Source organism: Muntiacus reevesi, chromosome 4, assembly GCF_963930625.1.
Source record: "Muntiacus reevesi chromosome 4, mMunRee1.1, whole genome shotgun sequence".
Classification (NCBI taxonomy): Eukaryota; Metazoa; Chordata; class Mammalia; order Artiodactyla; family Cervidae; genus Muntiacus; species Muntiacus reevesi.
Window position 1 is genome coordinate 37,469,505 of NC_089252.1, and position 16,610 is coordinate 37,486,114.

Here is a 16,610-nt window from a genome sequence, read left to right on the forward strand (position 1 = left end):
TGAGAAAAAGTCACACCATTCCCAACAGGCTGAGCTCACCCTCCATAGGAGAGGACATCAGACTGGTACACTAATTATTGTGTTTGTCTACTGGTCTTGAACACTAACTAATTGACTTTTAATAATATCAGGCATAAACAACCTACCGCATTATTAAAACATGACCTGCTAGTCTATGTAGGCCATGGATTCAAGACCTCGAATTTGAAAGCAAAAATCAAATAGCTAACTGCCAAGAGGATGGCAAGAGAACATGAAGCCTGGGTACTCTGTAGATTAATCCTAAAGGTAAACTAGAAGCATTGTTGAAAATTACTGTTAATTTAATATTTCATTTCAAAGAGACGCTCCCAAACGTTCAATTCTATTCTGTATTTAAAAGTTAAAAATATGCTTGAAATGACCGAGGATGGTGCTGAATCACAGTAGTAGTGTAATTATATAGCAAATATCTTAGGTTTACCAGCTGAACTGCCCCATGCTTTCTTTACATGTGTTAAAGTATTAGTTACGAGGCAAAAGGAGGCAATATTATGTTTAACTGTTTGTTTGGAAACTTGTTTTATTAAAAAAAAGATTTTTTTCATGGTAATGCTATTTTCAGTACAGGTGTGATAATACTCCATAAAGTATTGTGTACTTGATATAGTGAATTGAGGAATGTAACAGTCCCACTTGATGCTGGCCCCTAGTCTCCATGAGATACCCTAGTAGCAAAATGTAAATACCCTTTTCAAAAATAAAGAGGCCTTTGGGTGGTGGGATGAACAGACAGGGGTGGGGCAGGGAACTGTGATCTCTTCAGACAAACTCATGCTTTTGGCTTTGACTTCACTGAGTAAAATCAGTTCTCAGAGAACTGAGACAAACCCTTCTATGCTCCCCAAAAGCACAGAAGGAAGAAAGCTTGTCATTCACGAGCAGCTAGGGACAAAACCAGCGGCAGAGTACAGGTCAGGGGAATTAGAGATCCAAAAAAAAAAAGTTGGAGTAAAGTGCACATTTACTGTCAAAAATATATTATTTTGATCCTCAGAAAATTAAGAGAATTTTATCTAAGGACTAGATTGCTGACCTTTTAATACATTTGGTTTTCAGAGAACATACAATCACCATCGGACCTATAAGACTAGTTTGCTTTGAAAAAAAAAATTGCTTGGAATTATCTACAGGAATCTCGTGAACGCAATTCAAGGCTAACATTCTGCAGCTCTTTGGGTAGTGGGCGATTTCCGCGGATAAACCCCCTGCTTCCTGCGGGCATTTCTCCTATCTTCTCTCTCTCTCTTGCTAAATGCCAGCACTCTCCAGTTCTCTGTCCTCGACCCCTGAGGCGTGAGACCGGGAAATCATGTAGAGTTTCTCCTTTTTTGTAAACTGCCTCTGCACCGGCTGGGAGAGCTCGGCCTCGGGGGCCTCCTGACCGGGATCCTCCGGGGGTCTCTGCTCCGGCCCCGGGGCGGGGGCGTCCTCCCCGTCTGGGTTTCCACCGGCCCCCAGGTCCCCCATCGACTCCAGGGAGGTGCCGGTCTCTCGCAGGGGAGTGTAGCCCTTATTGCTGCCGGACGGGTCATCAGACTGGGAACTCGGCGAGTCCGGCCGGGCGGGGGGCTCCGGGGAGGCCGCGAGCTCCGGGAGGCTGGAGTCCAGGTCCGCGCTGCGCGAGGCGGCCGGGGGCTCGGGGGACTGGGCCGCCCGGTAGTCCGGCAGCCCGCTAGTGCTGCGGCGCCGCAGGGCCGCGTGCCTGCCGGTCCTGGGTAGGCGGCCGCCCTGCCCCCTGGCGGCGCGCGCGGCCGCCGGCTCCTCCGGCTCGCGGGGCGCCCAGCGTGCGCCGCCCCGGGCACCGCCCCGGAGGTCGGCGAGGCTCAGGTCGAGCGGGATCTCCCGGGCGCCGCGCTCCCCGGGCGGCCGCTGCCAGCCGCGGCTCGCGGCCCCCGCGTCCCCGTCGCGGTCCCCCGGCAGGGGCAGCAGCGCGAAGGCGCTCAGCGACGACCCTACGAGGGAGCTGGCGGTGCTCGGGCGCCCCCAGGTTTCGGCGGGGCTGCCGGGCGCCGGGCTGCTGCCGCTGCTCGCGGCCCGGCGACGGCCGGCCACGCCCGGGCGCTCGCGGTAGATGCTGTACACGGCCTCCGCCAGGCTCGGGGACTCCCGCGGGCGGCGCGGGGACGAGGCCAGGTCGGGCGGGGACGCGGCGTCTGGGGTCCCCCCGCCACCCCCGCCCCGCGCCGCGGGGTGGGGCCAGGCGCCGCGGGCCAGCCTCGCTGCCGTCCCGAAGGCGTCCCCGGCGGCGCCGCCGCGGGTCCCGGGCTTCAGCTCCAGGCTCCGCGACTGCACGTAACCCAGGAAGCCGTTCAGCGGCGCGGCCCCGGGGGGCGCCGAGGCGGGGCCGGAGGACGAGGCGGCGGCCGCTAGGTCTTTGGCGCGGAGGCTGTGCACGTCGATGACGGTGGAGTAGAGGTCCCGCAGGTTGATGATCTTGGTCTCCTTGTCCCTGTTCTCGTGGAGCACTGCGTTGGCGCAGATGAAGAGGAAGATGCCGATGCCCATGATGAGGGGCCCGAAGACCTTGAGCTTGTCGGAGTGCAGGTAGCCCGAGAAGACGCGGAAGAAGAAGCCCACCGACGTGGAGGACGACGGGGAGGGGGCGGGGGACCGTGCTGGGGGCGTGCTCCTGGGCGCGCCCACCGAACTGGCGGTGACACCTTCCGGAGGCCCCAGCTGGGTCCTGGACCGGTTTCTGCTGCCCCCGCTGCTGCTGTTGGTCACAGAGGGGACGCGGTGGCCGCTGCCCCCGGGCGGCGACGGCGGCTGTTTAGCCCCCTCCCGGTGGGCCCCGTTGGCCTTGGGCCAGTAGCCCACCACCGCCAGGGCGATGCCTACAAGCAGCACCACGATCCCGCAGAGGGCGATGAGTCCAGAGACGGAGCACAGCTTCAGCTTGCCCTTCACCACCACCACGTCGTTCTTGCGCCTCCTCTTGGCTTTCCGCTTGCGCTTGGGGACCTGGCCCGGGGGCCGGAGGGGGTCCTGCTTCCGGGCGGAGATCCTCAGGAGGCCGCCGGTGGCGATCATAGCGAGCGGTGGAGAGTAGGGCTAACCCGGGGCCGGAGGCCTGTGCGGGGGGCAGGGGGGGCACCAGCTGCCCACTAGCCGCTCCTCCACCTCCTCCTGCTACAAAGCAGAGGAAGACAGTCAGAGGGTGTAGGCTTGGCTGCGGCAACATCCCACGCGCTCTGCCATAGTCCGGCTCCGGGATCCCAACACGTGTGCGCCCCCCCCCCCCTCCATCCCACATCCCGAGGCCATGACCCACTAACAGGAGTGCCCTACGTGGAGACCAGGGGGTGCGGGCAGTAGATTAGGGACGAGAAGCACTGTTGCGGTAACTGATCCGAGACGGTTAAAAACACTTGGAGAGGACGTCTTCTTTACTCCCCCATCCCCCAAACACTGTAGGTACTATTCCAGCAGTGCTCATTTCAAAAGCTCCAGGCTGACAGCCAACGGAGTTCTGACCATGAGTGAAAACTAACGTGGGGACTCAGCGCTCGTGGGCACGGGCTCTCCTGGTCTCCCAAGTGGGGGCGCCCCAGACTTCCAAGTCTCTTAACAGAGGAGGGTCTGTCTGTCTGTGGGGCCTTCAAAGTCCCTGAAACAGTCAAAAAAGTTACCGATTCATAAAGACTAAAGGAAGTCCTTTCACTGGACGGAAATGAAAAGTCACATCCTGGCAGACGGCTTATTTACCCGAGGTAATTAATAAAGAGTTCACGGCTGGAGGAACACCTGAGAGCTATGTCAGTACTCCGACCATGAATTCCTTCACCAACTTGTCTCCAAGCCATCATTGTTCTCATAGCTCCAAGCAAGCTGATCCTTCTAACAGCGCCTTCCCTCATCTCTTTCCTGCAACATCTGGACAGCTTCTTGGGGTGGAATATTTAGTTTTAGGTAACAGGTTATGTAACTGCGCTTTTCTCTCTGGCCTCTTCTCCTCCCTCAGAGGAACTCCCTTAAAGGTATCATGTGCTAGAGCCCATCAGGGAATTTAAGCAGTCCTCCCAGCATCTCCAAGAGAAAGATCTTTTTCTCATGTGGGAAAATTCCAATCTAAAAAAAAAAAAAAGAGAAGAGACCTGCCATCATAGCTTTCTGACCCTTTATAATGTGCCAACAGCACATTCTGAAGAATCCAAATATTCAAATAAGGAGGCAATTAACTAGGTACAGCAGTCTACATAATAATGATGGCTTGTAGGATCTCCCAAGGGAGAGCTGTTCCCATGTTTTTCTCATGAGGTCATTTTTAGGAAAGGAGGGGGGGACAACAATCAGTGGACTATCTTACAGGAAGTTTAGTGGTTTATAATAAAGCCCTGGGTAGATAAACGACACAGATGCAACTCTGTGGATATCTGTCAGCTTCTAAAAATTTCAGTCCTGCTGGATCCCCAGAGTAACACATTTTCTGTTCCACTGGTTGTGTTCCCTCCTATAATAGAGATGCTAAAATTAAGGGCATTGTATGAAATCGGAAGGCTTAGATATCACTCACAAACCTTTGGGAATTATATCCTTTATAAAATAATTCATGTTTTAGAATAAACTGCCCTTTGAAAATGGGGGATTGTTCAGGTAGAATTTTGCTTTTAGTTGGTGCCTGGGTGAACAGCTTTGCCCCTTGATCCCCTCTATCATATCAAGACAGGATCATTTCTCCACTGGTGGAAAAGCAAATGGTAATCAGCTATTTACAATGTTTGCAAATCAGTATCTCCTTGGAACTTGGTTGGCTTTCAGTAAGAAGGAATGTCAGGTGGGCTAGAGAGGGGTTAAACACTGAGTAGGTGAGAGAGAGCTTAGTGGACAGAATACATTTATAAACCCTTTGAATTTTGTTTTTTAGGTAGGAGCTGCACCAGTAAGCAGAGATTGAGAAAAACAAACAAACAAAACAACCCCAAACAGAAACCAGAGTGGCTTACTGTCTATCCTTCCCTCCAAATAAGCATATTTATTACGTAGTTGTAACTGCAAAGACTGCTTTTTTAAGTGATACCCAAACTCCAGCATCTTTAATGTAATAATCTGGAGATGAGTGATTGTCTTAAGAAGGATTGGGGAGCCAGACATTTTAGAAGCAAAGGCAGCCTCAATTGGCGAGGTGGCTCTCCCAAAGAAAAGAGAAGGGCTAACATTTTGTTGGGCACTGATGGGGACGCTGGACGTCTTGGGGGAGGAAGGTCCACACATGCTTTTTTTCCTCACAAGGCAGCTTTGGCTCCGGGTACAAGGTAAGGGAGACTGGAATGGATTTCAACAATCGTTTACAGAAGATCTTTAAAATTAGTTTAATAGCTAGTAATTAACTCCCTAGTTTATTATTCCTTCAGCTCTGCTGAAGCCTGAACCCCTTTATAGCGTGTCTCCATCTGACGGGGAAATACTGACAAAGGTCAGATGGCGAGGTAGAACCACCTTGGAGGTTTTCTTCGTGCATAATGAAGGAAACCAAACTTAGCATTCGAGCTCGGCCACCCTAGCAATTTACTGCCTGGTGCTGGTCTTTCCGTGGCAAAGGAATGGAGGCTGGGGGAAAAGAAAGGAGGGATGTCTAAAAATACAACTGCTTCCAAGAGAGACGTTCAAGTTCTCGGCTCGTGATGGATTAAGCCCCACTCCGTGTCTGCGGCTCCGAGCCCACAGGACTGGCAGCGCCCTGCCCTGCCCGGGTCCTCAATACCCCCGGCCCCTCCCCGGCAGGGCAGCGAGCCCCCCTTGCCCTTCCTTTTAGGTCTGCTTATTTATGTTGGAGTCACATGAGTGCAGCAGCTGGGAGTCCTCCTCTGGAACGAAGCCAGGCGGGAGCAAAGTGAGGGCAATCCTGAACTCGCTTGTATACGGGCAGCGCGTGCCGCGTAGCCCGCCCAGGAACACGAGTGTCCCGAACCCCCGCGCGGGGGAACCGGGCTGGGGCCGGGGGCTGGGGCCGCGGCGCCCGGGGGGACGGACAGAACGGCTCAAGATGGCAGCGCTGGAAGCCAAGAATATCGCTCACTTACCCGGGAAGACGGGGGCAGCTCGGGGCCGGCGAACGGGCGCTCGGGCGACACAAAGGAACCATGGAGAAACTTTTCGAGCCGGAGCCGCCGGCGGAGCGCGGGGACAGCGCCGCGGGGCCCTCGGTGCGCGCGCGGCTCAGCATCCCGGCGGGGGCGAGCGTCAGCCCCGGGTGCGCATCCCTCTCCGGCGCCGGGGCGGGAGCCATTCCCCGGAGTTTCCAAGAAGTGTCAGGTCCTCTGCATCCCGCATCCCGCCCAGAGCCACTCTCCCCGCCGCCCGGCCTCTAGTCCGGCCCTGCCTGCTGGTCGGCCCCGCGCCTCTTTGTGCGGCTGGTGCGCGCCGGGCACCGCCGGGTGGAGTTGAGCCCGCGGTGGCGGCGGCGGCGGCGGCGGCGGGGAGAGCGGCTCGGGGCGGCCGGACCCGCGGCGGTTGCTAAGAGACCGGAGCCATGACACAGGGAAATCGCTGCAGGATGGCAGTCGGTACCCGGCCCGCCTCGGCGGCTCGGGGGCGCACCCGCCCCCCGCCCCCCGCCCCGCCCCACCTCCCGCCTCCTCCGCGGCTCCCGTCCCCCCGCCTCGCCGGTCTCCCTCACCACACTTCCTCTCCCGCCGGCGCGCGTCCCTTCGGAAGAACCGCTTCCCCGGGAGCGAGGAGGCGCGAGGGGAGGCGGAGGAGGGGGCCCGGGCCCGGGGCGCGCGCGGGGCGCCTCAGCCTCGGCCCTCCCCGCCCCTGGGGCGCCCCGGGACCGCCGCCTGCCCGGGGCTGGAGCTTTGTTCTTTCCCTCCCAACTACCTGTCTGAGCCGCGGGCCGGAGGGTTCCCAAAGGAAGGGCCGCTGCTCCCGGAGGGGCTTCCCATCGACGCCCGAGGGTAGCGCCCGCGTCTCCCTGCCTTCCTGCCTCCCCGCCTCCCCTCTCCTCTCTTCCTCTTTTGTTGCCTCTACTCGTGGACACGACACAGCCTGGTCTGTCTCCCTCCTCCCACTCGGGAGTTGGCAGTGTGGACGCACAGCGAACACAGTAAGTTGTCCCCCAGCGAAGTCAGGCCGGGCCGAGGGGAGCCGCCCCCGCCGCGCCGCGCGCCCCGCGGGGCTCGTGGCCGCCGCTGTCCGCTGTCCACGCGCTCCAGCCCCGCCGGGCTTTTGTGGTCGCTCCCCCGGACTCGGGCAGCTGGGGCTCATCGGAGATTAGAATCGGCTCCGGGGCTCTCGTTTGGCAGTCCCTCCTGTTCCGACACGCGCGCGCTCACCAGCAAGCTTGCAAAGGAAAACTACAATTCTCCAAGAATCAGGGTTAGCAGCAGAGAGGGGAGGTGGGGGGAGGGAGGCCGTCCAAACTCTCTACGTCATTTTTTAAAAAGCGAGAGGGGGAGAGGAGTCCTGTTTCCTGGCTCATTCCTGTCCTCTCAGCTGTAAAGTAAAAATGACAGGGAAGCGAGCATTTCAAAGTGGAATTTCCCCATGGAGAATTGAGAAGAAAGTAAGAAAGATTTCAATTATCTATTGAAATAGGGCAGCCAGGGTTCAAGAAGAAAGCAGCAGAAGAGCAGGTGCTGTCTGAACTTTGGGGCCCAGAGAGAAATATATTGCTGGGGTGGGGGGCTGGAGACTGTTGTGCATTCTGAGTTTGCTTGTTCAAGGGTCCACGGAGCCCACCCAGGAGGGCCTTGCTGCCCGCAGTGTCAGGGACAAGATTGTTCCTCAAGGTACACGGCATCCTCTTGTGTTTAATGCTAGAGCTTGCACTTTGCAAAAAGAACAATGAAGACCAAACATTTATGGGTTTAAAGACGAAAATGTGGACACTGAGGTGTGAGGTGGATGTGGAGACGGTGGGGAGGCAGGAGGGGATGGAGGAGAAATATTTCCTCAAAGGAAACCATGCATCTGCATGTTTGGAAGGTGGCTTATGTCTCCCTTTCCAAGCAAATAAGAAGCTGGATAATGATGGTGTAATCAGAGCCCACCTCCTTCTACCTCTGTTCCTACTGAGACACTAGAAAACAAGTCAAAATGAAGGGAAAGTTTTCAGTTCCACAACAGACTGTTTCCTTTTAGAAAAATCACTGCAAAGGAGAAATCACTTGATCTAGTAGTCATTTTCAAGGTGTTTTTTTTTTTTTTGGCTCCGAACATCTAGATTTCAGGCAGATTCTTTACCCACTGAGCCATCAGAGAAGCCCTTTAGACTTCTTGAATCCCAATAATACTCTGGTGATTTGCACAAAGACTGGCTCTGAGATCTGATTTCATGACACAACTGGCTGCCAGGGGCCACGGGTGGCAACTCCTATCCTCATTGGCCTCTGTTTGCTGAGCTGTGTAAACAGGAATGGCATTGCAGAACTTCATTAGGGTTTGAGGTGGATTAAGCCATTAACAGTTTCAAATTTCAGCAGAAATGGTAGCCGTCATTGGCACAGTTAAAATTCATCTGAGGGATTTAAGGAGAAAGGAAAAGAATGCTTTTCTAGACAAACAGGCCTTGGGACATACTTTTCTTCTGTGGATGACTGCAGTAAGATTCATGGTTTATTATGCAAAGGCTTCCTTCCAAACTGGAGTTCTTTGGAGCTTTGAACTGTTTCGTTTCACCTGAGTGTATCATCTTCAGTTATTTTCTTTGTTTTCAGCTCAGGGTATCAGAGGAAATCAGATCACATCTGTTTAGTGCAGCCCTTTATCCTCTCTGTAATATCATATCAACATACATTCCCACGGGTTTGCAAGTGATGTGGTTATTTTGAAAGGAACAATGATGCTCTCAGCCCTTCTGGAGTTATTTTCTTTCTGATTTCCCTGGCTGTTCAGTTGGGGTGATTTCAGAGATTGTGGGACACCCCCTCTTTCTCCCTGCTGGATACTGAAGGGTGAAGACTACCTACTCATAACTGTTCACCAGTGTTTGTAGGACAGGGCTCAGCCGGGCATTCAGTACATGTGACAGCAGGAGAGAAGTGAGGGCCTTGGGAAAAAAGAAGAGGGAAAAGATGAGCTTAATTTGTTGTGCAGTTGCTAAGTCGTGTTTGAATTAGTGTTTGTGAACACGTGGACTGCAGCAGGCAAGGCTTCCCTGTCCTTCACCATCTCCTGGAGCTTACTCAAACCCATGTCCATTGCGTTGGTGGTGCCATCCCACCATCTCACCCTCTATCATCCCCTTCTGCTCCAGCCTTCAATCTTTCCCAGCATCAGGGTCTTTTCCAGTGAGTCAGTTCTTCACATCAGGTGGCCAAAGTATTGGAGCTTCAGCTTCAGCATCAGTCCTTCCAATGAATATTCAGGGTTGATTTCCTTTAGGTTTGACTGGTTTGACTAGTCAATCCTAGACTAGGATTGAGTAGTTTTAACTAAACTAAAGTTTTAAAGAACAGTATGAGCTTAGATTAGTTGGATTAAACTCTGAACTGAAGCCTTTCGTCTGCTCTTTCTTAAAAACAACCTTTATGTAATATATGTAATTCACAATCCATTTACTTCCCTTGGTCATGTCATCAGCCTGGACTGGCTCACCTGCCTGTATATCCCGGGGGGCTCAGGAGGAGATATGGTGGTAGGCAGCCTGCCGGGGTCCTTAGTGGTGAATGTGAACCGAACAGGGAGAGAGGATAACAGTGTGCAGTGGGAGAGGCTTGCCCGTGTCAGCAGCCCTGTGATTCCTGCTTCTCCCCACGCTCTGATCTCTCAGGTTTTTCAGTTGCAGAAACAGGTAGTTTGGGTGTGTGTGTTCTAGAACTAGTTCTTGTCCTCCACACACTAAATACGGAATTTAATCGACTAAGTCAGTGGTCTGCCTCAGTTTCCCCATATGTATTGGAATCACGACACATGCTTGCCTCACAGCATATTGTGAGGATTAACAAGCTTAGTTCACATTCACTAATGTTTAGCATGTGGTTAACACTCATTGGGCTTCCCTGATAGCTCAGCTAATAAAGAATCCTCCTGCAATGCCGGAGACCCTAATTCAATTCCTAGGTCAGGAAGATCTGCTGGAGAACTGATAGGCTACCCACTCCAGTATTCTTGGGCTGCCCTTGATGCTCAGCTGGTAAAGAATCTGCCTGCAATGCAGGAGACCTGGCTTCAATCCCTGAGTTGGGAAGATCCCCTAGAGAAGGGAGATGCTACCCACTCCAGTATTCTGGGGGGCGCAAAGAGTTGGACACGACTGAGCAACTTTCAGTTTCACCTTAACACTCATTACATTTAGCCATCCTCCTTGGTAGTCTGAAACTCTTCTCCCGCCTTGTTACCCTCCCTCTCAGGTTCTGGTCACGTTCACCAATATTGACGTGGGAGGTCCCTACCCCTAATCACTCTGAAATGGGGTTACGGGGTTGGCTATTGTAGTTGAGCAACGTTGCCCTCATGGCCCGCAAGGCCCAGGCTCAGTGTCACTCAAGAAGCCCACTCTCTAGGGGGGCGGGGGTGAAAGCCCTTTCCCCATCGCCACCTCACTCATTTTGCAATTACTAGGGCCCTTTCATTTCAGTTTGCTGGAGAACCCAGACTGCAAACTCAAGTCACTCTAGAGTCAGCGTAGGAGTTTGCAAAAACACAACCAAGAGGACATTCTTCAGACTGGGCGTTTCAGGGGTTCACAGAAGGGACTTTAAAGCCTTTTTCTGGCATCACCACAGGGAAAAAAAACCACTATCCCAGGGTTGAGCATGGGACATCAGATATCTCACTCCTCCTCTTTCCTACTTCCTTCTCCATACCCCAGCCAATAAAAAAAAAAGCATGACAAACAAAACCCAAATTAGAGAAAACAATAAACCAAGCACCAGATTTAGCAAATAAAATCTTAGGTGGAACATACACACAGAAGCTCTCTGTTGTTTATCTGAAATGTAGATTTCACCAGGCACAGTCTTTGATCTGCGTCCCACCATTACATACATTGTTAGCCTCACACTTTTTTTCATGGCACATACAAAGGATAATAGAGTTTGATAAAACAGAAAATAGGAAACGCAACAGTGGGTTAAAGCCCCGTTAGATTTCTTTGGCAACAGAATAGGCACGAAAACACCCGGCAGAGCCTGGATGAAGCAATAGAACTTGGAAGCCCAAGGGTGGGAAAACCTTGGTTTCTCACAGTTCAAGATTACATGGTTTGTGTTTCCAGCCCTTCCCCACCAACGCTGCTGCCCCAGAGGGCCAGGCATTTGCCTCTGCCTCCATTCCCCAGAGGCCCACAAATGAACCCCTGGGAGAAGGAACTTGGCATCACTTTCGAGAACTTCTGTTTGGAAACTAAGGGTGAACTCATGCTGTGTCAAGGTCACGATCCAGCCTGTTTTCTTGTGTTTCTGAAACATGTCAGAGTTCAAGCCCGAACACTTGATATGATGAAACATATTAGCCAGGCACCTCTACCTCCGTTCCAAACAATTGGGGTGTGTGGCAGAGACAGCCTTCGCTTTCGCCTCCAGCCCCATTCATTCTTAATTTTGCAAGTCACCAAGAGATTGACTGGGGCTTGTCTTCTCTAATAAGAAGGTTCCTTTCTGTGCATTCAGTTTCCCCCAATGGCCTGTATTTTCTACCATTTTCCATGGACAGCATCAAAGCTGGATTGTGTGCCTTATAAGATAATTGAGGTCTGAAATGAGAAACCAGGGTGTGTTGGCACAGCTGAAAGCCCATCAAAGCCGAGCTTGGAAAGGGCTTTGCAGAGAGGGCACCATCAACAGAACAGCCAAGAAGCAGCTCACAACTAAATGTGCTCTGTGTTCCCAAAACATATCCCGAACGTCCACACCAAGTCTGTCCCTATTATTTCTAATCCACGAGCACTCCGGATAGAAGACTTGTCCTACTGAGAACTAATAGAAACTCGCATGTCGGAGCTCCTTTCAAAATTAACTGTGATGTGAGCTGCTGTGAGCACCCGGCAGGAAGGGAGAAACACACAGACATGGAACTCCTTTTCAAAAGTAAAGAAATCGAAACTAGAGCTTGGGTGACAAGTCTCAGACTCATCCTGCAAATGTTTTTTTTTAAAGTGCTTCTTGTGTACCCAGCTTTTTGATTCTTGCATTTATTCACTCAACAAATATTTATTGAACAGTTACTATGTTATAGTAATTCTTCTAGGCACTGTGGGTAGAGTGATGAACAGGTAAACAAAGAAACATACGATTTCAAGACTAGAGCTTGGGTGACAAAGGCTCTGACTCATCCTGCAAACATTTTTTTTTTTTTAAAGTGCCTCTTGTGTACCCAGCTTTTTGATTCTTGCATTTATTCACTCAACAGATATTTACTGAGCAGTTACTATGTTATAGTTACTCTTCTAGGCACTGGGGGTAGGGTGATGAACAGGTAAACAAAGTCCCTCTCTGGAAAGGGGGCAGGTAGGTAATAGAAAAGTTCGAGGTGAACAAGTGAGAAAATTTCAAAGCTTGATGAGTAATATGAAGATATTAAAAGAGGGTGCTGTGACTGGTGAGATGGAGCAGCAGGAGAGAATAACTTAGATCAGATATTTTGGGAAGATCTTGCCAAGGAGTGGTGTTTGTATTAACTGAAGGCTGGAAAGGAGCTGACCATTTGAGAGTATTCCCCAGGAAAAGATTAAGGGACTTGGCCTTGTTAGCCTATAATTTAATTAGAGTCATCAAAAAATAACTAGTGACCAATGCAGGGCAAGAGGGCAAAATCTCTAAGGGCTAGAGAACTTTAGAAGATATTGATCACTGGGGAGAAAGAGCTAGGTCAGGAATACCTCGTGGCTCCCACCTTGACCTGGGGTAGATTTGGGTCAGTGGAGAGAAGGCATAGAACTTGGACATATGAACAGTCGGGACATGAACATAACCGCTCTGATGAGTATAAGAGGCCCGGGGAGTAGGGGCCAAGCATGCTACTGATGTTAAGATGCTCAGAACAGGAAGAGCCCTTCAGATGCTCTGGTCCCTTGCTTCTCTCGTGTGGTCCACGGGCCAGCAACATCAGCACTACCTGGGATTCATCTCATCTCCCGTCTTTACGGGCATCGGGTGTGAGAGAAAGAATTTTGCCTTTAACTCTTTATTTCACAAAGTGCATGCAGACGTACATAGCATCTGTGACCAAATATGTGTTTCTTAACACGGGGCAGCAGCATGTTTTTTAGCTCAAATGAAAGAAAAAATTAAAACCTGTGTCTTTTGGAGGTGTGTGTATCTGTCTAGGAAATGGGTTTGGTGGAGGTGAGGCCTGAATCCAGTTTTCTGAAAGATCAAGTTCACTCTACTCTGGGACTACTCTTTGGGTTCAGACCCTTTACACTGAAGTAGCCCTGCCCCTTCTAGTTATGGGATGTGAGATACATTATTATATACCCGAGTGTCTGATTGTCTGACTCCTCTCTTGCAAGGTGGTTGTGGGGAAGAAATGAGACAGTGGGGGGGCAGCTTGGGGAAGAAGATGTGAGGAAGAGGTCCTCTGGGCCCCCATCATCTCTACCATCCCCCAGAACACCTCTAAATGAATATAGGACCTACTGATCATGTAACTATAGACTCTGCATATTTGGGGATCAAGATCATTGGAAGCCAAACAATCACAATGAACAATTAATTTTGCATTTTACAGTTAATTTCTTAGTGCACACCCCTTTTGGACGACCCCATTGTAACAACTATAATACATCCATATTCCTTTTAGAGTATAAATATTGTCACTTCAGTTCAGTCGTTCAGTAGTGTCCAATTCTTTTCGACCCCATGAATTGCAGCATACCAGGCCTCCCTAGCCATCACCAACTCCTGGAGTTTACTCAAACTCATGTCCATCGAGTCGGTGATGCCATCCAGCCATCTTATCCTCTGTTGTCCCCTTCTTCTCCTGCCCCCGATCCCTCCCAGCATCAGGGTCTTTTCCAATGAGTCAACTCTTTGCATGAGGTGGCCAAGGTATTAGAGTTTCAGCTTCAGCATCAGTCCTTCCAATGAACACCCAGGACTGATATCCTTTAGGATGGACTGGTTGGATCTCCTTGCAAATATAGTCAGAGCAAAGGAGAAAACTGCCTGCCCCTAATAACCATCACGGTATACATAGATATCTAATATATAAAGCCAGTAAATCAGCCTTGATAGAGTATTTTACCCAGTGAAACTCTTGTCAGAACCACAAAAGAGTTACATGATTAAAGTAGGCTCAAAGTAATATTAATATAAATTTTTTTTTCTGAAGGGAGTATGCAGTATTTTCCCACACTTAATTTAGTTTTGAATTTCTATAAAATCTTACTGACAACAATCTCAGCTGGCTTCTTTATATTGAAGAAGACAGAAATACCACAGTGTCAGAAAAGTATCACAAGAAGTTATTTTCCAGCGAGAAAGATGCCACCATGATTTCCTGACAGGCGAAATAAAGTGATTACACAGCTTTTTACAGAGGGGAAATACTGGTATGGTATACTGGGAAATGATATGCAGAGAAAGCAGAGGTAATACTTAAAAATATTCCTGGTTTTTATTATTCTCCAAAGCCACTTCCTTCCAGGATTAGGGTTGGGCTACTGAAAGGTCTGTAGCATTCTGACTGTTTCCAGCATATCGTATAAGAGCTTCATTTATTCCGATCACCAAAGGGAACCTGTGTCACAGATTGTCTTCCAATGCCTCCCAATCACTTATGACTTCTGGCTTTTGATGACATTAATATGAATGAAATGATAGGAAAATTATACTTTATGGAAATTAAATACCAATCAGTGTTACAGCTCTACCTTTTTTTTTGCCAAGGAAATGATGTTTTTCCCATTTACAGAAATAAGTATATTATGATCAAGACAGAATTCACAAACCTCAGGAGGAGGATTAGAAAAGATGGTCATTTGTAGCAATCACTTTAAGAGGGTACACATCAGAATGTGCATTTAATGGCTGACTTTAGAAGTATTAGAACTTATAGACTCTCTGTGGCTTCCCCTAGTAGGCAGTGAAGGAATCTCTCCAGGAATCCGCAAAGACTAAGGGCAGAGGTGAAGGGGGAGTTGGGGGTGGGGGTGGTGCACAGAATCTTGGATCTCAAGTCAGAGGAAGTTAACAGAGCTCCAAGGATTCCGTCAGTGGAGCCAGCTTTCTGGTTTTCTATGCCTGTCTCTACCAGCACGTAGAGACATTGAAATGTCAGCTAGCCTTTCTGGCTCTGAGCAAGACGGGATTCTAAACCACTTCGAAACGATACTTGTGGTACCCTTTTCCTGGGTGATCCTTCAGTGTGCTGTTTATTTAAAGGATGTATAAAGTCAAACTGGATAATTTGATTCCCTCTTTGCTTTCGAAGCCATAAAAAAAAGTCTCAAGGGCATGTTGCATAACCTCTTGGACACCATACATATTAATGCAGTATTTAAATGATGCATAATGTTGAATAGTTGGTATTGAACAACGGGATTTGAAGAAAGCACTAGCTGGCTTTTAAAGACTCCATCCTGTCTTCTGGTTCATCTTATTCTTACTCCAAGCTGTGGAGACAGGGGATCAGTCATTTTTGTAATGTTCATTCGGCCACTGTGTTTTCTAGAAACTCTGGTCTGTACAGAAGGTAGTAAAATTACAATGTCCACAAACGGAAGCTACTGGGTTTGGTTTTATACTCTTTTAGACTTTGGCCTCGCTTGGATTCAGTTCTCAGACTTCTTTAGGAGATGGGATGTTTGAACATCTCAGACCTCTTCTTGGAATATTTTCAGGTAGCAAACAAAACTAATTCATGTATGCTTTTCGATTGAATCACGAATCATCTAACATTAGACTCTTACATAATAATCGAGTAAGCATCAATATTGAAGGAATACTTATGAAAGAAAACCTTCAAACTGTGAATCTTTGTCTGATAACATTTTTTCCCCTACAAATTGGGCAAGAACACAATCATTTATTTGCACCATGGGACATTTTGATCTAGTTATAAACACCAGTGTATTCTCCCAGAAAGTAATTTTAAAAACATGGGTTTAGTGATCTTGATGCTTAGATAACTAAGACTCTTTGTCTTCAGCTATTATTTTTGCTTTTGCCTCTTTGACCTTCAGGCTCCCCCTGCAAACTCATCCCTGTTTCTTATTCTCTCTCTGCTGTGACCTCTTTGAGCAGCACTACTTTTCAGGTTTCCTTAGCTCATTAACTACCTTGTTTCTCTGGACAATTCCCCAGGGGTATAGTTGGCATTTTCCCCCAGTTGACTCTATTTTTTTTCCCCCTAGCACATTTTCTTTATCCAAGCAAATCCTCTGCTATCGTTTCTTTATCCTTGCAGTTGTCCATGTAGCTCATTCACTGGGTCTCACCATTAGGGAGGATACTGTTTACTCCCCTTGTCTGATCATTAGTGAACTTGAAGAAGGTTCAGGATCACCAGGGGAATTGCTCTTCTGGTTATTTGTATTCAATCCCTCCCTATCCTCAGAAGGACAAGCCCCTGGGGGGTTGTATTGTTTGAAGGCTGAGAAAGGGTTCAGCCCACTCTGAGTCCACCTTTGAAGAAACAATTTCCTGAGATGTCTCTCTCTCCTTACCTAAATCAGGTAACCAACTCCA

The 16,610-nt window shown here is 49.8% G+C and overlaps 1 protein-coding gene and 1 long non-coding RNA gene across 3 annotated transcripts in view; one reads left to right on the forward strand and one right to left on the reverse strand.

The window, feature by feature from the left end:
* Positions 1-553: 553 nt before the first annotated feature.
* Positions 554-6,548, reverse strand: TMEM200C (transmembrane protein 200C). Its single transcript, XM_065935152.1, has 2 exons — positions 6,063-6,548; positions 554-3,171 (listed from the first exon to the last, which is right to left on the reverse strand). Exon 2 carries the CDS (start codon positions 3,070-3,072, stop codon positions 1,291-1,293), a length of 1,782 nt encoding a protein of 593 aa, XP_065791224.1. The 5' UTR covers positions 3,073-3,171; positions 6,063-6,548; the 3' UTR covers positions 554-1,290.
* Positions 6,549-6,648: 100 nt separating this feature from the next.
* LOC136167652 (uncharacterized) overlaps positions 6,649-16,610 on the forward strand; it is a 51,914-nt gene continuing 41,952 nt past the window's right edge. For both annotated transcript variants that reach the window (XR_010663104.1, XR_010663105.1), the window contains exon 1: positions 6,649-7,084. This is a non-coding gene — a long non-coding RNA (uncharacterized lncRNA). The remainder of the gene's footprint in view (positions 7,085-16,610) is intronic.